The sequence below is a fragment of the Armigeres subalbatus genome, chromosome 2 (assembly GCF_024139115.2).
Source record: "Armigeres subalbatus isolate Guangzhou_Male chromosome 2, GZ_Asu_2, whole genome shotgun sequence".
NCBI lineage: Eukaryota > Metazoa > Arthropoda > Insecta > Diptera > Culicidae > Armigeres > Armigeres subalbatus.
The window spans coordinates 198,330,644-198,352,608 of NC_085140.1; the positions used below are offsets into that span (position 1 = coordinate 198,330,644).

Genomic DNA, 21,965 nt, shown 5'->3' on the forward strand with positions numbered 1-21,965 from the left:
TTAGATTTTTAGATTTCTAAATTTTTAGATTTTTAGATTTTTGAGTTTTTAGATGTTAAGATTTTAAGATTTTTGGATTTTTAAATTTTTTGATTTTAAAATTTTTAGATTTTTAGATTTTTAAATTTAAGATTTTTAGATTTTTAAATTTTTTGATTTTAAAATTTTTAGATTTTTAGATTTTTAGATTTTTAAATTTAAGATTTTTAGATTTTTGGATTTTAAGATTTTTAAATTTTTGGCTTTTTAGATTTTGAGATTTTGAGATTTTGAGATTTTGAGATTTTGAGATTTTTAGATTTTAAGATTTTTAGATTTTCGATTTTAGATTTCTAGATTTTTAGATTTTTAGATTTTAGATTTTTAGATTTTAGATTTTTAGATTTTCAGATTTTCAGATTTTTAGATTTTAGATGTCAGATGTTCATATTTTTAGATTTTCAGATAGAGTTTTAGTTTTTCAGATTTTCAGATTTTTAGATTTTTAGATTTTTAGATTTTTAGATTTTTAGATTTTTAGATTTTTAGATTTTTAGTTTTTTAGATTTTTAGATTTTTAGATTTTAAGATTTTTAGATTTTTAGATTTTTAGATTCAAAGATCTTAAAATTTTTAGATTTATAAATTTTTAGATTTTTAAATGGGTTTTTAAATTTTTAGATTTTTAAATTTTTATATTTTTAGATTTTCAGATTTTTAGACTTTAATTTTAGAATTTGAATTTTTTAGATTTTTAGAGTTTTAGATTTTTAGATTTTTAGAATCTTAGATTTTTAGATTTTTAGATTTTTAGATTTTTAGATTTTTAGATTTTTAAATTTTTAGTGTTTTAGTTTTTTAGATTTTTAGATCTTTAGAATTTTAGATTTTTGGATTTTTTTAGACTTTAATATTTTTAGAATTTTAGATTTTTAAATTTTTAGATTCTTAGATTTTTAGATCTTTAAATTTTTAGATTTTTAGATTTTTTAATTTTAAGATTTAAAGATTTTAAGATCTCTTGATTTTTAGATTTTTCGATTTTTAGATTTTTAGATTTTTTTATTTTTAGATCTTTAGAATTTTATATTTTTAAATTTTAAATTTTTAGATTTTAAATTTTTAGATTTTTAGATTTTTTAAATTTTTAGATTTTTAGATTTTTAGATTTTTAGATTTTTAGTTATTGAGATTCTTATATTTTTAGATTAATAAATTTTTATGTTTTTGGATTTTTAGATTTTTAGATCTAGATATTTTAAGATTTTAAGATTTTAGATTTTTAGATTTTTTGATTTTAAGATTTTTAGACTTTTAAATGTTCAGATTCTTAGATTTCTTGATTTTAAAATTGTTAGACTTCTAGACTTTTAAATTTTTGGATTTTAAGAATTTTTAAATTTTTAGGTTTCTAGATTTTTAGAATTTTAGACTTTTTGATTTTCAGATTTTTAAATTTAGAGATTTTTGGATTTTGGATTTTAGGATTTTTAAATTTTTGGCTTTTTAGAATTTCAGATTTTCAGATTCCTAGATTTTAGGTTTTAAGATTTTTAGATTCTTAGATTTTAAGATTTTTAGATTTTCAGGTTTTTATATCTTTAATTTTTTAAATTTCTAGATTTTAAAATTTTTAATTTTTTTTATTTTTAGATTTTTATATTCTTAGATTTTTAGATTTTTAGATTTTCAAATTTTTAGATTTTTAGATTTTTAGATCTTCAGATTTTAAGATTTTTAGATTTTAAGATATTTAGATTTTTAGATTTTTAGATTTTTAGATGTTTAGATTTTTAGATTTTTAGATTTTTAGTGTTTTAGATTTTTAGATTTTTAAATTTTTAGAATTTTAGATTTTTGGATTTTTTTAGACTTTAAGATTTTTAGATTTTTAGACTTTTAGATTTTTAGATTTTGAGACTTTTAGATTTTTAGATTTTTTTAGACTTTAAGATTTTTAGATTTTTAGACTTTTAGATTTTTAAATTTTTAGATTTTTAGATTCTTGGGTTTTTAGATTTTTAAATTTTTAGATTTTTAGATTTTTTAAAATTTTTGATTTTTAGATTTCTAAATTTTTAAATGTTAAGATTTTAAGATTTTGGATTTTAAATTTTTAGATTTTTAAATTTCTAGATTTTTAGAATTTTAGAATTTTAGATTAGATTAGATTTTTATATTTTTAGATTTTTAGATTTTTAGATTTTTAAATTTAGGATTTTTAGATTTTTGGATTTTAAGATTCTTAAATTTTGGCTTTTTAGATTTTGAGATTATAAGATTTTTAAATTTTAGATTTTTAGATTTTAAAATTTTTAGATTTTAAGATTTTTAGATTTTAAGATTTTTAGATTGTTAGATCTCAATATTTTTAGATTTCTAAATTTTTAGATTTTTAAATTTTTATATTTTTAGATTTTTAGATTTTCAGATTTTTAGATCTTTAGATTTTTAGATTTTTAAATTCTTAGATTTTTAGATTTTTAGATTTTTAGATTTTTAGAATTTTAGATTTTTAGATTTTTAGATTTTTAGATTTTTAGATTTTTAGATTTTTAGATTTTTAGATTTTTAGATTCTTAGGTTTTTAGATTTTTAGATTTTTGGGTTTTTAGATTTTTAGATTTTTAGATTTCTAGATTTTTAGACTTTTAGATTTTTAAATTTTTAGATTTTCAGATTCTTGGGTTTTTAGATTTTTAGATTTTTAGATCTTTGAAATTTTAGATTTTTAAATTTTTAGATTTCTAAATTTTTAGATTTTTAGATTTTTGAATTTTTGGATTTTTAGATTTTTAGATTTTTAAATTTTTAGATTTTTAGATTTTTAGATTTTTAGATTTTTAGATTTTTAGATTTTTAGATTTTTAAATTTAAGATTTTTAGATTTTTAAATTTTAAGATTTTTAAATTTTTGGCTTTTTAGATTTTTAGATTTTGAGATTTTTAGATTTTTAGATTTTTAGATTTTTAGATTTTTAGATTTTTAGATTTTTAGATTTTTAGATTTTTAGATTTTCAAATTTTTAGAATTTTAGATTTTTGGATTTTTTTAGACTTTAAGATTTTTAGAATTTTAGATTTTTAGATTTTTTTAGACTTTAAGATTTTTAGATTTTTAGACTTTAAGATTTTTAAGTTTTAAGATTTTTAGATTCTTGGGTTTTTAGATTCTTAAATTTTTAGATTTTTAGATCTTAAGACTTTTGAAATTTTAGATTTCTAGATTTTTAGATTTCTAGATTTTTAGATTTTTAGATTTTAAGATTTTTGGATTTTTAAATTTTTAGATTTTTAAATTTCTAGATTTTTAGAATTTTAGATTTTTAAATTTTTAGATTTTTAGATTTTTAGATTTTTTGGATTTTAGGATTTTTAGATTTTTGGATTTTAAGATTTTTAAATTTTTGGCTTTTTAGATTTTGAGATTTTTAGATTTTTAGAATTTTTAGATTTTTAGATTTTTAGATTTTTAGATCTTTAGATTTTTAGATTTTTAGATTTAAAGATCTTAAAATTTTTAGATTTATAAATTTTTAGATTTTTAAATTTTTATATTTTTAGATTTTCAGATTTTTAGATCTTTAGATTTTAGATTTTTAAATTTTTAGATTTTTAGAGTAGATTGTTTTTTTTAGATTTTTAGATTTTTAAAATTTTAGATTTTTAGATTTTTAGATTTTTAGATTTTTAGATTTTTAAATTTAGGATTTTTAGATTTTTGGATTTTAAGATTTTTAAATTTTTGGCTTTTTAGATTTTGAGATTTTTAGACTTTTAGAATTTTTAGATTTTTAGATTTTTAGATTACAGATTTTAAGATGCTTGGATTTTTATGTTTTTAAATTTTTAGATTTTTAAATTTTTAGGTTTTTAAATTTTTATATTTTTAGATTTTCAAATTTTTAGATGTTTAGATTTTAGATTTTTAAATTTTTAGATTTTTAGAGTTTTAGATTTTTAGATTTTTAAAATTTTAGATTTTTAGATTTTTAGATTTTTAGATTTTTAGATTTTTAAATTTTTAGAATTTTAGATATTTAGATTTTTTTAGACTTTAAGATTTTTAGAATTTTAGATTTTTAGATTTTTTTAGACTTTAAGATTTTTAGATTTTTAGACTTTTAGATTTTTAGATTTTTAGATTTTAGATTCTTGGTTCTTTTGATTTTACATTTTTAGATTTTTAGATTTTTTAAATTTTTGATTTTTCGGTTTTTCGTTTTCTAGATTTTTAGATGTTAAGATTTTAAGATTTTTGGATTTTTAAATTTTTTGATTTTAAAATTTTTAGATTTTTAGATTTTTAAATTTAAGATTTTTAGATTTTTGGATTTTAAGATTTTTAAATTTTTGGCTTTTTAGATTTTGAGATTTTGAGATTTTTAGATTTTTAGATTTTTAGATTTTTAGATTTTTAGATTTTTAGATTTTTAGATTTTTAGATTTTTAGATCTTAAAATTTCTAGATTTTTAAATTTTTATATTTATAGATTTTTAGATTTAAAGATTTTTAGATTTTTAGATCTTTAGATTTTTAGATTTTTAAATTTTTAGATTTTAAGATTTTTAGATTTTTAGATTTTTAGATTTTTAGATCTTTAGATTTTTAGATTTCTAGTGTTTTAGATTTTTAGATTTTTAGATTTTTAGAATTTTAGATTTCTAGATTTTTTTAGACTTTAAGATTTTTAGATTTTTAGACTTTTAGATTTTTAAATTTGTAGATTTTTAGATTCTTGGGTTTTAAGATTTTTAAATTTTTAGATTTTTAGATTTTTTGAAATTTTAGATTTTTAGATTTTTAGATTTCTAAATTTTTAGATTTTTAGATTTTTGAGTTTTTAGATGTTAGATTTTTTCATTTGTAGATTTTTTTAGATTTTTAGTATTTTAGATTTTTGGATCTCGAGATTTTTAGATCTCAAAACTTTTTGATTTTTCAATTTTTGTTGGTTAAAATCTGATGAAAAATAATACTAGCTTCACAAAGATTTTTGTTGACTTCTACGACAAACTTACTGTACATCCAGCTCTTTGAAAACAGATAAAGAGCAAGAATTATAATCCTAGACGTCATATAGAACTTGGCGGAAGTCAAATCGTTACTTAAATCATAAACTATCACTATGTTGTTTTGTCTGTATAAGTGCGTATGATAACAATTCTAATCCACGATTTTCGTCAAAATTTTTATCTCGTTTTATTGTCCCAGTCAATTCATCTATTTATGTAAGATTACCTTTTTCAAAAAAAAAAACTATTTTAAAAATCTTTAACAAAAACTGAAAAGTGCTGCATATGTGAACCGGCCGAGTCAGCCTAAATCAAGCCTACCTAACATGTATTATCCGGGTCTCGCCTTTTGGAGAAGACGGGCCGCCCTGTTTGGCAAGTGTAACGTTTATCGAATTGAAATCTTGTAGAATATTGGTTAATCTACACTACTGCTGACTAACGAAAAATTTGTGGGATATTTTATTGACATTTGCCTCATACTACATGCTGAAAAGGCGCGATGCACCGCATTTTTTCGTCAACGGTTTCCTTCGATACTAATTACCAGATTTAAAGAAGGTTCAATTTGTCGGATACGTACTGTGGTTTCCAAAGATAGTGCTTGTTTTGATAGGAAGTTTATAATCTTTAAGTGTTTGATTACAAAAGCATGTACGCCTTAATCGCAAATTACTCCGGAAATATCTTGCTTTGACAATCACTTTGAAAATAACGTTTTATGATGTGTTTAAGTCTTGAAGCACTTGAGTCGAACATAGTTCTAATACATGTAATTAGTTGTGCTTCCCACATAACAGAAACGATATAATGTTTACTACCTCTTGTCTATGCCAAATAAATAGTGCCTCATAAATGTAGTTTACTGATACGCTTCATTAAAATGACATACCACACACTTGTAATAACCGATTCACAATTGTTGACGGCACATCGACCGTGTACTTGTCGGCATAAATAAGCTCCACATCATGTTTCAACATAATATTTGACCCGACCTTTTTGCCGTTTCCAACGTTCGACTGCCATTATTTCTTTTTTCCCCGGTTCCATAGAGAACCGATACATTCTGATACCGAGGCACTGCACAGCTATGACAACTTCCCCCGCGGCACAAGAGGTGTAATGATTTATGAACTTCACAAGCTCATAGTCTGCTAATTTGGACCAGTATCGAGCGAAGGGTTCTGTTCCGCGAGATTATGGTCATTGCCGGGACACGGTTCAGCATTGTTGTGACTCATTTTAATTGCCGTCGAATGCTTTGGAGGCTACCACCGACGACAGACAAGCTGAGGAAACTCAACGAATCCCAACTTCGGTAGGCGCTCGATTTGAGCCCTAATGTTTACGCCATCTTTGAATGGAGGTGTAATTTATTTCTTTCTACCCCCCGCGATGATTGGAAGTAAATGGAACCGCTTTGAGCTTGGGACAGTTTGATGTCAAAGCGCCATCAGTTGATCTAGTCGGTCCACATGGACTCGCGTTCATGGCCATCGGTAGGCACCAAGCGTCAACAAGACGGAGAGGGATCTTAAATTGAATTAAATCTGTAACGGCTTCCAGCTATGGCCTAAACAGTCGACCACGCGCGGCACAAATAATTAATCAATTATTTCATCAATATTCCTACCTATTAAAGGAAATTATTAATCTTGTTGCATACAAGTTCCAACATTGAATGGAGGAGCCTGTCATCGTTCGATCTTGCCCCCGACCATCTCTGGCCGAGGGTCGGATATTTGACAGCAAACAGGTAGTGGGTATTATGGGGTACAAATAACACGCGCTCCAGCTCAGTTCCAGTGATTCACAATCCGTGAAAAACGACTTCCTCTTCCGGTCTTTTCTATAAAACATTGCCTTCCACCTTTTCCAACACATAGTCAAGTTTGATAACATTAAAATAGTTTATTCCATTTTATCCCACCTGTGACCACAGACACAAATTTTGAACTAATTTCAGTTCTGGGGTATATTTCGTTCTTAGAATTCTGTAAGAGTAGTAAAAACGGTTTGCCTTTCATTGGAAATTAACGAGATCGGCTATCGAAAGCAAATGCCCAAAATAACTTGGGAGTCACTGCTGTTGTCCAAACGACGCGCACGAAGGATCTCGTCATCGATCAGCATGTTTGACCATGGAATCTGGGGCGCATATTTCCCTCCGCGGTTGCTGCTGCTGCTGCTGCTAGGATTACGGCCGCGGTGAGGCGATCATCCAATCCATGAATGCCCGAGAGATGCGGAGCGTTTGACTCATGTTCTTGGGGTCCGAACGTTATGACTCTCCACAACTGCGTAATTGCCATATACATAGTCAACACCGTGTCGGCCCGCGTCCATCGTCATCGATGACTGTCGACACACCGGCTGGCGGAGGCTGCAAGGGAGAGTGGAACTCAATGGGAAATTTGATTTATAGGATCGAGATTTGTCTAGCTTGGCTGCCGCGGCAGGAATTCTTGGCGCGAGGAGTCGATTTTCACGCTAAATAATGGCGTGCAGCCCCGGTCGAAGTCCGGATTGGATGAGGTTCAGAGTGTGGTGCTCGCGAGCGATGATGCAATTCTCGGCGATGGCGACCGTGGCCTGTCCTGTTTGCATGTTGAAATCGCGCCTCAGCTGAGCCGCCGCAGCCACGGCGTTTCGCAGGTTCAGGGGTTTGACCAGTCAGTGGGGCATGGAAACGCAATCTGATTCTCCAGTTTTCGATTGCTGCTAGTGACCGAAGCGGTTGTACGATTGGCATTCAAGGATCGTTTTCATACCGCGAAGAGGAACGTTGATGATAGAATTTGGCGGGATAGGGGGTCAACGGAAAGGGGAAAGAATCTGGCGATGGCGGTCAGCCGTAGATAGAGATCATTCCTTCGATTGAATAATTTGTTTCGCGAAGCAGTGGATGGCTTAATTCCACTTTTAAGGTATGATTGCGTGCTTAAAATTGTTGGCTAATTTGCATAACGTCAATTTGAAACCGAATTCGATAGATTCGTTTCGTGATTACCGATGGCGTTGTTTGACATATAGTACGGCTGTTGCTCGGAAGTTTCATAATACAAGTTAAGTGTCCAATTAACATATTTTTCTTTAGAATTAGGAGATATCTATCAAATACTAGTCGACCCGGCAGACGTTGTCCTGCAAAGTAGGCGAAAAAGAGCGCTGTAAACTTTCCATGTGAAATTTCCATACGAATCTAAATTTAATTTTTTCATGATTTTCTCAACTTTACTCATGATTTTTGAATAAAGAAATATCATATAAACCCGTCGGAAACGGTAACGAACATATCTGCTGAAGAAATGAAGAAAATCCATCCAGCCGTTTTCGAGTTATGCGGATACGAACACAGACCATTTCATTTTTATATATATAGATATAACCACATTCTTAATAGATCGCTCTGACTTTCTGTAGAACAACATTTAGACGGATTTTATTCTATTGCTTATACTATGATCGCACTACAGCCTGAATAACATGTTATTTAAATTATCGACAAAAGAAAGCTCATCAAGATAGCCGAATAACAAGGCCCTAGTACAAGCATAGTATTAAATATGTTTTTAACTTAGCTTAATTTTAGAAAATTATTTTTCCCAAATCAATTTAAACTGAAATACACATGATGTTGCATAATCGCAAAATACAATTGTCTTTCAATCAAATTTGTGTGGGAATACTCCAAGCTATGGCAGCTGCTCCTATATGGTAATATGGTTCATGTGTTTTGTGTTTCTTCTCATTGCAGAATAGAAGAAAACAAATAGCACATCTATTAGCATTTTTTACTTGGAATCATGTATACTACCAGTGGCGCGGGGAGTGGGTGGGACAAGTAGGACTTGTCCTATGCATGAATTTGCCAGTCAAAGCATTACCCTACCCATGATGTTGGTAAGAACATATGAATTTATTGACTGGAAAAAGTCTGTGTGTTATCAAAGTGATTTCAAAGTTTATCGGAGTCTTCATTATAATCATAAACATTCCTGGGATTCTAAAGGAATAGAGTACTGATTTAGGGACTTTAGGCACTCAGCGCTCAGGATGTAATCTGTAGAAAATCTGGGCTCGATCATTTAGTAGTTTGACAATAACTCATCCCACAGACTAAATTCCAAAATATGTTGTACGCTGCACTTTTAGCTTGAAGTTTTTTTTACAACTCTGCTTAACAAGTCTTTCTTTGAATTCCACTAATAACGAAGTTAAAGCGCTAGATGCAGTAACTTATAATTGATAACAAAATATCATTTAGTTTTACGACCTATTAGACAGAGTTGTAGAAAACCTTCGCACTAGAAGAAGAAGAATGAAGAATCAGTTATTGACAAGCTTCTAAATAATCGAACCCAGATTACTAAATGATCGAAAATATCTTTGGTCTAAATTTTTTTCCAGAGGTAAAAGAATAGTTGTTAACATCAGCAAATTTGGAAGGTTATGATAAATAAAGTACATTTAAAGACAATCCTAACGGTATCCATAACTAAATGCACTAGCGTTTTCAAGGGTACACCATTCAATACGGAAGTAACTTTTTTATAATTTTATGCATGCTGCGATGCATTTAGTTTTGGATTCCGTGAGGAGTGACCTTAAATGGATTATTAGAAGCCCACGGAAAAAAGTTTTCTACAAACTTCAAAAGATTCATTGCAAACTAAAGAACTACAAACAGATTTTCTCCGTCATGAATTCTGAGCTCCCATAAAGATTGTTATACAATCATACGAATTCTTGGATGTTTACTTTGAATCAGTAAATTCCTAATAATGTCTGAATGTTAATAAAAAGAAACAAATAAATTGATTTAATCCATTGAATATTTATACAAATTTCTGTGATCCATGACCACCTCCACCAGCTTGTAAAAATGTTCGATAATCGTAAGAATTCAAAGATGTATGTCATGCTTCTGAGCAATCCTTACACAATCTTGGAAAAACAATATTTGTCCTGAAAATGTTTGACAATTTTTTAGATTATGTACCGTTGTCTATCCGTAATCAAGTAAAGTCAAGTTATTTATAGAAATGATTAAGTTGCAGCCCCAAGCACATATGTCTTATATTGATAGGGATGGACATGGGACAGTAAATGTTATGCTTTTAGCGGCAATATAGGTAAAATGTGCAGCGTTTCGGGAGACAAACTCAGTGATCTTGTGGCAACCGCTACTACCTTCAAGCAGGATGTCGCGGGTTCGAACGCAAGCTCATTCCTTTCTTAATCTTTTTGTCTTAGTTTTTTCTTTGTTTCACGTTATACCGTAACAATTTCTACTGTTATACTTTCCACACTAACAGCTCCAAAACTTCCCTTAGCACCTTTGAGAGATCATAGAGTTATCTGCACCTCTGTGGTAACGAATGCAGTTCTCTGTGGAAAAGGGTGGAAGTGATGCTACTCTCATACCAAATTCTAGGCTTGTAACACCCTAGAGCTAATACCAGAAATCGACTCAATTCAACATTTCCAATTTGTCCTACCCACGACTCGGAACGTGGATGCGCCTCTGTATACTACAACAACTTGCCTGTAGCGGAGACCCTCGTAGCGTCTGCGGCCGCAACCAACACCGTTGTCGATGTCTAACGGTTTGAACGGGTTGCACGTTGACCAAACCGTTACCGCGTTACCAAGGTTGAGTTCTGACGGTTGCGGTGAGCTCATACCGTGCCATAGATCCTGCAACCACAAAGTGCTCGATGGGCTGGCCAAACTTTGACTGCAGCTTCTGGACCTGTGGTTGATGTCAGGATATACCTCGGGGAAATGTGACGAATTCGCCATGCATCAACGTAGAACTAGTGTTAGGGACAAAAGGTCGAAAGACAGAAAGAAAAAGATAGGAGGGCCGGTCGAAAAGAACAAAAGGTCGAAAGTAACAAAAAACCGAAAGGGACAAAAGGTCAGAATGGACTTACTTATTATTCCTTTTCTTTCTTTTTCCTTCTTCCTTATTCCCTTTTTCCTTCTTTCTACCTCCTTCTTCCTTATTCTTTATCGTCAGAGCCTCGGAAAATGGCAGTCAAAAGATTAAAATTCCAAATTCAGCGAAAGCAGCTCGTTTATCAACAAGACCATTGGGCCAACGGAGATGTTATCACGCTGGCGTGTCCACTTCATTCGGTTGTGCAGGTTAGAAAGGTAAGTCGTGTAAAGAGCAGGTAGGAACGTTTTCTCGGAATATTATCCAAATCGGGTTCAGCCGTGAGTGGATGCTGTATCAGAAAATGCCCAGATGTCAGCACAGTATGAATCTTGTTCTACAACAACGCAGCACGTCACGGTGGCTTCCCACATGAACTTGATTCGCGACGTTGCACTAAGGAGTATTTCAGCCCAAATCCTGGCCAAAAGTCAAAAACAATATTTTTAGATATCCCCATATTATTTTTCGCTTTTGTACTCTCAAATAGTAATACTAACTTGCGCTGGGATTTTTGGATCAATATTGATTACTTGTGAGCAATGCTGGCTGCCAAAACTTCATAATAATTTACATGCTAGTTTTATCGCAACTGTCCATGAAAAAATGTTCATGTTTTATCGTGTTTTCTGGGTTTTTATTGATTTTTAAGATGAAAATCAATATAGGTACCAATAATGAGGGTATGTAAAATCCTTTCCAAGCATGATTCGATCTGAAATTGTTTTAGGTGATCCAAAATGATGATATTAATTGCTAGCTTTGTTTTACCTTTTTTACAATAATATGTTTTACAAAATTAAACTTTAAATTAGGTTCCAAGCCCGATCAAGCAACAAAATTGTCAGCGTTGGAAAGATTGGAGTTTCCTCAATAAGCTCCATGAAAAACATTTCACGCATCCTCACGCAATCGTGAGTTGTTTTTATTTGAATATAGTAAAGTTTTCTAAGAAAAGCTAGGCGAATAAATATTTATGATTTTAGCGACAAAGCTTATAAAATGGTTCGCTTTCAATTAAGAGTTGGACTTTGATAAAAAGTATACGCATTTTTCGGATGTAAAAGGTTGCTAAGAAATAAAGCGGCTGAAGTGCAACGAATTTATCTGATCTGCTCCATTGATTGTAATATCAACACATTATCCAGGGACTTTAACATTATCCGATGACAAATTTATATGGTCAAAGTGAACAAACAAAGCACATCTTCGGAAATCTTAGTAAGTAATAATTTAAGAATGAAAATTAACAAAAAAATCATACTCAATGACAGAGTCAGAGGAGGACACTACTCGTCGCAAGCACGCTGTAGTTCCCAAAGCCAAGTGGTGCTCTACCTAATAACAACTACTGACGCCGCCGGTGGTCATACTTCACTACTAGTTTAATACAAAGAGCACAAAAACAAAAAAATACTTTTTTGCTGTTAATTGAATGCATTTACAGCCGACAAAATGATTAGCATAGTTTTGGCCACGCTTTCACACTACGTACTCCTATGTGCGTTGCAAGCTACGGCGTTCTGGAATTGTTACTGTTCGAACAAGTCCAACAGCTGGCATATCTTCTGCTTTGCTCTTACGAAATTCGAGCCATTGTACCTCATAAGTACCAGACCAGTGAAGCATTCTAACGCTGCCAAAAATGCATCCGCTGTGAGATCGGCGACTAGTTCAACATGAACTGCCTTCGTTACAAGGCAGACGAATACCGCAACAAAGCACTTTAATGGAGTACTGGCAATGAAGGTAGGAAACCAGAAACTAGTTACAGTAATCCACATCGACCTTCAGCAATGACGGTGCCGGTGTTACCCTTTCAGGAAGCAGTCATCAGCGCTTTTAACCATCTGGGTTCGACTAGGAAGCAGGTGACACTTTCGTGAAGAACTTTGCACAACAGCTTTCGGATCCAGAAACGTTCTCTGGTGCTTGACTACTTGTTGTCCGGAGTGTCACTTCACGTGACGAGGGAATGACGTGGATCAACGAACATTAGATGCTTCCGATTTTGCGAAACAGTTACATTCCGAAGCCGACTGCCAACGCAAAGTATTCCATCTCGTAGTATGGGATGAAGTGATGATATTCCGGAGGAGTCTTTCACCTGACTCTCCCGAGACCGACTTACAATCTCCTGGGGAGAGCATTCTCCTTTGGAGAGGTGAACCAGTTGCAGTAGGGTAGCTTCTTATTCTACGTGTTGATGTAGCCAAGTTTCCTGAACTTTCTTTGCGAGTTGTGATAAAATCGACGTAAGATTGATACCACTTCTGGTACAGCACTCGAGGATAAAATTCGGGATCCTTAAAGAGGAAATTGTCAAAACTCCAGACTACTGAGGCAGGCGCTAAAGGCCTACCGACGAAGCTGGCGCAAAAGGCCTTTTTGGGATGCCCAAATTCCAGGGTCGTAACGAGAAGGTAGGAAGGCTTTCGGACGTGGTCAGTAAAGAGAATCGGGATTTGGTTTTAGAATTTGTATTCACTTATGAAATAGCTCCGTTGTTGAACTGTCGGTCGGTTGGGGCCGAACGTGTAGGGTGGCACGATGCGACAGACCGGTGGGAGTGGGTCACTGAGACAAAAGCAACGATGAACTAGTGACTGGAAGGTTGCGACAATCAATCGTTTCTTGTAGGGCGTGGGATTATCCTTCACCGATGATTTGTCATCGCAAGGAAGGAGTTGGGACAGAATGGCGACAATGGCGAATGGCTAGCCTGTACGGTAGATCTGTTCAAAATTCAAAAAGTTTCTTAAAGTTGACCGGTCAACTGATATTCACAATTCTTATGCTAAGATAGACTTCTGCTGAAAATTTCAGCTCAATTGGTTGAAATTTAGGTGTGCTTCAAATCGATCAAGTGTTTTCGGCATGATTGTGCCCCTAAAAAAATCGTAACTCTGAGTGGGATGAACGAAATTCATTGCAACAACAACTAAATGAAAGCCATACCTATCCTCGCAAACTTTGTAGAACACTGTTTTGTAATCGGCACAGATCTTATATGTGTTTCAACAGATTTCGTCCTTCGAGATACCCAAAAATCAACATTTTTCGTTGATAAAAGTCCTATGAAATCTACATACAGATATTTTTTGGATTGAATTTGTCGGGAAGTTGCAGCTACATATTTATTTTAGTATTGTTTGTTATTAAATCTTGAGCAAGTATCAGACAAAAATTGAAGAAAATTTAGAAGTGGATTCACATTTTAATTTGATTAATTGATTGCCTTAATACAAAGACTTGCACCACATCTTGCACGCTGGCAAGCATTTTCATCGAACAAGTTACTATTGCTTTTCAATGATCGTCATCCAATATTTTTGGATGGGACCTGAGATGTTGAGACAAAGTAATCATTGGTGACTTGGTAGAATGTCATTCAACCGTAACATCATCCTGCAACGACAAGCGTATCTGGTGTAGTTGGTAGGGCATTCGGCTGATAATCACAGTGTCATGAATCGAATCGCACAGAAATTGAACAAAAGTTTTGTTTACAAATTTTTTAAAATAATCTGACAAAAGCAATTGCTTGTCACCAGGGTTCGTATCGCTCACTCAATCTCAGGAGCACAGGTTGCTCCCTCACGAAATTTTCGGGGAGAAATCACTTTTCGGGAAAGAAAAACAGCCTGGAGAGTGATAACCATTTTTCGCTCACTTCGATTGCCGCCAAATGTTGGTTTGTTCTTTTTCTTTCATATTCGAGTCTTTTCGTGGCATCTTCAATGCAAATGGTAGTAGCTTATGTAGAACAAATAACTTAATGCTTTCATACAGATAGCGTGGTGATGTGGCTAGAGTAAGCGCATCCCTACAACTATTATTGTTACTATTCTGGGTTCGAATCCCGGTGCGGCCATACAATTTTGTAATTGTTCTGCGATAATTCTCGCGAAAAGTGAGTGAGTGGGTAAAAGTGATGAAACGAAAAAAGATTTTCATCTAATAGGCAAGGTTTTCGTTTATCATCCAAGGCTAATTGTAGAGAAATATTGATGGGTGAAAGATGATCCTCAACATAAACAACGAAAAAGGATTCTCCCTTGGCCCGAGAAACGCTTGCTTTAGTCTCATTGAAACGAAAAGTTGAAACCCTGCTTGTCACATCAACCACGTCATAACAACTGAGATGAGTTTGTTGCTTCTTGATATTGAATTTCAAAATACTAACATCATCTTTCAAACATTAACGTACGTGTTCATAATATAATTAGAGGCGAAAGTACAGATAGTAAATTTGTACTTCCGCCTCTAATTCTATCATGAACATGTACGTTCAAGTTTGAAAGATGATAAAAATTGTCAAACAAAAATTTGTTCAATTTCTGTGCGATTCGATTCATGACACTGTGATTATCAGCCGAACGCCCTATCAACTACACCAGATACGCTTGTCGTTGCAGGATGATGTTACGGTTGAATGACATTCTACCAAGTCACCAATGATTACTTTGTCTCAACATCTCAGGTCCCAATCAAAAATATTTGATGGCGATCATTGAAAAGCAATAGCAACTTGTTCGATGAAAATGCTTGCCAGCGTGCAAGTCTTTGTAATAAGGTAATCAATTAAGCAAAGTAAAATGTGAATCCATTTCTAAATTTTCTTCAATTTTGTTTGATACTCGCTCAAGATTTAATATCGGGCTATACTAAAATGAATGTGTAGCTGCAACTTCAATCAAAAAAAAAAATATCTGTAAGTAGATTTCACAGGCCTTTTATCAACGAAAAATGTTGATTTTTGGGTATCTCGAAGGACGAAATCTGTTGAAACACATAGAAGATCTGAAGATTACAAAACAGTGTTCTACAAAGTTTTCGAGGATAGGTATGGCTTTCATTTAGTTGCTGTTGCAATAATTTTCGTTCATCCCACCCAGAGGGGGGCAAAATCATGCCGAAACACTAAATCGATTTGAAGCACACTTAAATTTCAACCAATTGAGCTGAAATTTCTAGCAGAAATTTATCTTAGCATAAGAATTGTGAATATCAGTTGACCGGTCGACTTTAAGAAACTTTTTGATATTTGAACAGATCTACTGTACGGTCAAACAAAATGTTTTCCGGTACCAGGCGTCTCTCAGCGTGCAGTTGGATGGGGCTTGCAATAGCCACTCGGAACGGAAACTAACACTGGTTGACGAGGTTCTTTTGTGGGGTACTGAAGGGCGTCTTTCTTTCAACGTTCCAGCATCGGTGGCCGACTTGGCTCTATTCTTTCGTTTTTCGCGTGATCCCTCCAGATTGACCCGTTTTCCTCGGCGTTTCTTTCCGCCATCCATGGCCTGTTATCCGGTCAGCAACCAAAAATACATTCAGTGGAAGTTTGTGAAACAGTGACGAACGTAGCGAGAATAGTTCGCTTGGTGCGGTGACTCGCAGTGGCAATGCTACGGATTTCCGTTTTTTAGGGAAGCTAGGACTTCAGGAGTGGCAGGCCAGAAGCTTTGCCCTTGGTGCAACCAAACAGGTCCGTTCAACGAGAGTGGCTGATATGTCTCGTAAAAGAACGTCAGCTGAATTCTTAATTTCTAAGGCATGATTCCATACCCAACCTTTCGTCAGAGAGAGACCCAACGCGAGAGCCCAGAGGAGATTATATGTGCGATCGTGTCTTCAACCAGCCTTGTTCATTTTTCGGTATTGTCAACTCGAGTGATCATGTCATCAACGCAAAACTCTTCCCGTAACATCTTCACTGACATATGCAGTATCTCCGTTTTCTGCTAGCTGAACCAGAAAACGCGTGGCTATAAAAGGGGCGGATGCCTTGCCGGACGTTACGGTGGATTGCCTAATTACGAATATATCCCACCCTCACATTTCCCATCTTCTCTTACTGAAAAAGGAAAAAAACATTGACTTGGGATTTTCATAAACAACTATTTAAATCGATTTTTTTTAATATCAGCCATGACTAATTTTACAAACCAATATCCAATATCCATACTCAATTCCCATATTCAAAATCATCCTAATTCAAATTTGAATTCAAATATTTCAACCATACGTTTAATACGATTTTCCAATTCGATACTCAAATCCAATGTATGAACCCGAAATGCAAATCCTATATTGCTATTTTATTATTTCAAAATTTCAAATGGAATACCAAAATCAAACATTCATATAAAACATTCAAGTTTTTTCTTCAATAGCTCTGCATTGCAACTGGTAATTGATCTACTCTTTACGTGTTCTATAGCATTTCCACAGTATTTATTGAAAGTCTATTTATGCCTGCCATTGCATGATTATGTATCTTGTATCAGTATCTATTTTGTTTATATTCATATCCAGTTTTCACAAATAATATTCTAATCCAAGTCCATCTAATCAATCACCAAGTCCATCAAAAACAATCTCTAGTTATAACCAAAAGTAGATTCTAATCTAATATTAATTTCAATATTTGCAACCAAACCAATTCCAATTTTCAAACCTCATAACCATGTTACCTCACCCATTATCAAAATCAAATGTTTCATCTAAACCAATGTCTGAAACAATCATTTTTTTTTTTTTCAATTCAAAATACGCGAATGCATATTTACTAAACAAATAAATCCAGCGTCTGCGCCTTGTGAACTGTCAATAATTTCATGTTCATGATCTTCCAGTTGTATTCCTTCTTTTTTTTTGCAAATATATCCAAAACCAATAGAATTCGATCCGGCAGACCATATTTAATACAGAGCGTCTTCGCTTCCAGAGCGTCTTCGACATTACAAATCGAAACCGATGAGAAAACCATTCAATCCGAGCATCTTCGGCATTACAAGTCGAAATCGATGAGCAAATTATTCAATACGACGCTCTTCTAGGGCGTCTTCGACATCGACGCTCTTTCCTTCGACATCACAAGTCGAAACCGAAGAAAAAATGTCCCAATCACGCCCACAGGATACTTACAAAACAACCATTTCCAACCAGGAGCAATCTGGCAGGATCACCAAATGTGCGGCCTAGTTCCGCCGAACGAGCTATCCGTTTTAGACAGCACTATCAATCATGAGACTCCGTTAGTTGCCCGACGAGGAAGGGGGGGGGCAAACTCATGGCCTGCTATTCACTTGTAAATGTTGGCAACCGAACTGTTATACGGATGATATTTGCATATGTGTCATCAATGCACGCTGGAAGTGGATTGCCCAATTACGAATATATCTCACCCTCACACCAACCGAAGACCGTGGTCTTCATTGAGCCTGAATTTTCCTTCCTGTAGCAGGTCGAGGGAATACTCCACACCGATGAACACAAAACACAACAAATGTAAGCTTCAACCATTGACATTGTATAAAAAGTATGTAAAACTGTTGTAACCGTTCTACAATATTTGTGTAAGAATATGGTAATTCTATGTACGACAAGATGAGCAAGAATTGTAAGACTAATGGTTTACATGACCCCACAACTATCAAATGATTCTTACAATGCATACGATGAAGTTGTCCAACTAACAAAATAGATAAAATATGCTCTAAGCGCTTGTAAACATAGTTCTAAACACCAGGTTAAGTAACTCCTAATCGTAAAATATTCTATTATTCTAGCCATCAATCAAGTAAAGCCATAGATCATAGTTGTTTATATTCCTGAAATGACAGCGCAGCCGACCTACCACATACCTACGGTTCGTCTCTTATATCATCGCGCAAATCTCCAGGCCGTTTAACGAGTTCATTTCCCTCTCCGAGCGACGACCAACAGTTAGTTGGTGGAATCCACCCCTCCTAATCGGCCAACGATCAATTCCCACGGCTTCCGTACATCATCCCGTATGGCCCATTAACGGATAGTTCACCTTCAACCGCCGCCACAAAAAAAAACGGTGGCGGAATCCGCGACTAATTTCTCCATCACGCATCTCTATTTATCCACAGAAACTGCATCCGTCGCGCACGTCAGGCATTTTGCAATCTTTTTTAAAAGCCACCATAACCGTTAAAATAGTCATAAATCTCGCCATCTCATGCGCATGTATACGCTGATGCTGACTGCTGTGCTGCCTCCATGTGGTGTGGCGAATACAAGATTCGAAACACGCAGCCTCCGTGTCCGCCCGCACTCGTTGCAGCATTTTGTGCAATGAATCAAACTCTCGCGTGCGAATATTGAGGATGCCTATGGAAGTTGGCACAATTGCATTGTTGTTTGTTCGAAGCTGACAGATGAATAGCGATCGGTTTACGGTTCTGCGCTTACCGATTCTTCTCAGGAAGGGAATTATTTCACTAAAGTACTTTCGGGGCACGGCCGTAAATTAAATCCTTACGGAAATAACGTAAACATTTTTGGCAATGTGGCAAGTAGTATGAAGTACCAATACTACTTTCCCACATTGTCAAAAATATTAAGAGTATTTATTATATTTTGAATACCTGATAAGTAACTAATTGGATTATTATTTTTATTTTTGTCAAAGAATATTTTGTTCGAATTGGGAATGAGCAACAATACTAAGAGTATATATACATATGTGTTTCAAAACTATAAAAACTGAAATTCAGTTTTATCTAGCTGAAGCCTCGATCCAGCAATGTTTTTCATACTACACGATAGAATGTGTGTCATAATAATAACAATAAAAAACGAAATTATAGACAACATACCAAGAAAACTTCATTTGAGCTCACATAAATCCATCAGTCAGCTCCACGTCTAAGAGGTTATGTTTTTTATTTCAATACGTGCCGAGGTATCCCCCATAACACCATAAAAGTGCATTCCCATGTCGAAGAGATCTGCGGTTAGCAAAGCTAACCCCGACCAGGCGGCAGCAGCTACCGTCTTTTCAACCCGCTCCGGCTTGTTTGCAAACACTAATATTTGACTTTTCTCTTCACTCTCATCCCGACAGGCGAAAAACCGTACACCTGCCAGTGGCCCGAATGTGAGTGGCGTTTCGCGCGGTCCGACGAGCTGACGAGGCACTACCGCAAACACACCGGTGCCAAACCGTTCAAGTGCATCGTGTGCGAGAGGAGCTTCGCCCGGAGTGACCATTTGGCGCTGCACATGAAACGGCATCTACCAAAAAATAAGTAAACCGAACCGGCGACCTGAGAGAGGCATCATCGTTTCCTAACTACTAAACTAATCGAGCTGTAAGGTTCCACATTCGGAGGTTCTGCCATAGCAGAACATCCCACATGAACGGGCAAGCAAATAGGACACAGTCGTCGCAATCCACCGCAGGCCGCCTGTGAACGAAAGTGAAAACCGAAGTAATTCCTCCCGACATCACAAGAAGCAAAAATAGCCGTAGCTAGTTTTAAAATTCGACATCAAGCTATCTCGAAAATCTCTCCCAAGTAAATATTTAATCACGACCCACCATCAGCATCATCCGATCAATAATTTCCCCATCGATTGATTTTGGCTGAGCTGGCAATCTTGCATTCATTCGGTAAGCCGGATCGTCGTCGTTGGCACCTGTTTGATTTGAGCTCGAATGTTGATTATGTCGACGCCTGCTGAGCGGGTTGAATTTTTGAGCTGACTCAGCGACATATTAGAACTGGAATGGGCTTCCTACTGGAATTCTTTTGTGGAGATTGTTTTTTTTTTTCTATATCGGGCTTCATAGCAGTTTATAGATAAGAGCGTTTTAAAACGGGAATGTTTCGGGACGGATTCATCCGAAGCCATCACTTAACAAAATTTGATTAACTTTCATCAAGAAACTAAATGACTCATAGATGGCATAAGTAGCCCTTCTTATTTCGCTACAATGTGATTACTTTCTACTTTGCCAAAAAATCAGCTATCACCCAACCAGCGGATGGCAGATTTTAATACAGTTATGTATAAGAACCTAACAGAAACTGTATACTATTTTGGCATATACAATTTCGGAAGATTTGAATACATCCGTTGGTTGTATTGAAATCTTACAGTTATGTATTGTTTTAAAGGCAAGCCTCACGGAATCCAAAACAAATTTCACTCGCTTTTTCAAGAACACCCCACTCGATACAGAAGCAACGCACAACTATCATTTTTATTATTTCAAGCAAGTTGAAATAATAAAAATGTCAGTTGTGCGTTGCTTCCGTATTGAATGGGGTGCCCTAGAAAACACAATCAGTTTTGAATTTCGGAAGGCTTGTCCTTAATACAGCATCTGTATAAAAATCTTACATTTATTGTATTGAAACCTTACACCATTATATATGCTACGTATGCGCATGAGCCACCGAAAACAAGATAGATATTTTATTATTTTCCCGACGACATAAACGCCCACTGCACTTGCTTGCTCGATGGCTACCTTTAAAAATGCTTCCAACTAAAGGAGATAAACTTAAGGCACGTTGCTAGAATGTCCACAAAAAAGTTATAGCCCTTCGAAGTTTGCTTGTTCAAACTATATGTAAAAAAAATTCAATTATTCTGCTAGCACTGCCGAACTACATGGACCAATCATTCATCTTGTTATTTCGAAATCATTGATCTTATGAGGCTGGGATGCTAATTGGAGTTATTCGGAATAATTTCTCAACTTTTAAAATAGGGTCAAGAATGAAGAAAGTTTTTGCTTACAAACAACCATATATGGCCTGGTAGTGCTGGCAGAAACATTGATGTCTTCCATATGGTTCGAATAATTCATCTTCGAAGCGTAATAACATTTTTTGAAGACGTTCCAGCAACGTACCTTCTTCAGCAAAATGTTGCGGCATCTTTCAGACTATATGCGTCACGTGAAATGAGTCACGTGATTGACGATAAATTGAAGCCACTAAAAGCAAAAATGTTAAAAAGTACGATTTAAAATACCAATCTCCATATAAATTTAAAACGCGATGCGGAAAGCGAGGACGCAACCAATTGAGCCCATATTTTGCACAGTTGATTGGGGTCCCAAAACGATTAAGAAAAACCTTGATCTCACTTGATTGGATGAAGTTTGCGTTTTTCTATACAACTGCGCCCCACTCTAATGCCTATGATGATGCTTTTCAGTCAGAAAGACAAAACAGGAATAGCTTCGCCA

The 21,965-nt window shown here is 34.2% G+C and overlaps 1 protein-coding gene across 2 annotated transcripts in view; it reads left to right on the forward strand.

Moving 5' to 3' along the window:
* LOC134215720 (dendritic arbor reduction protein 1-like) overlaps window positions 1-20,023 on the forward strand; it is a 428,212-nt gene extending 408,189 nt beyond the window's left edge. For both annotated transcript variants that reach the window (XM_062694849.1, XM_062694848.1), the window contains exon 6: window positions 19,827-20,023. In XM_062694849.1, coding sequence (XP_062550833.1) covers window positions 19,827-20,014 — 188 coding nt within the window. In that variant the 3' untranslated portion in view covers window positions 20,015-20,023. The remainder of the gene's footprint in view (window positions 1-19,826) is intronic.
* The last annotated feature ends 1,942 nt before the right edge of the window (window positions 20,024-21,965 follow it).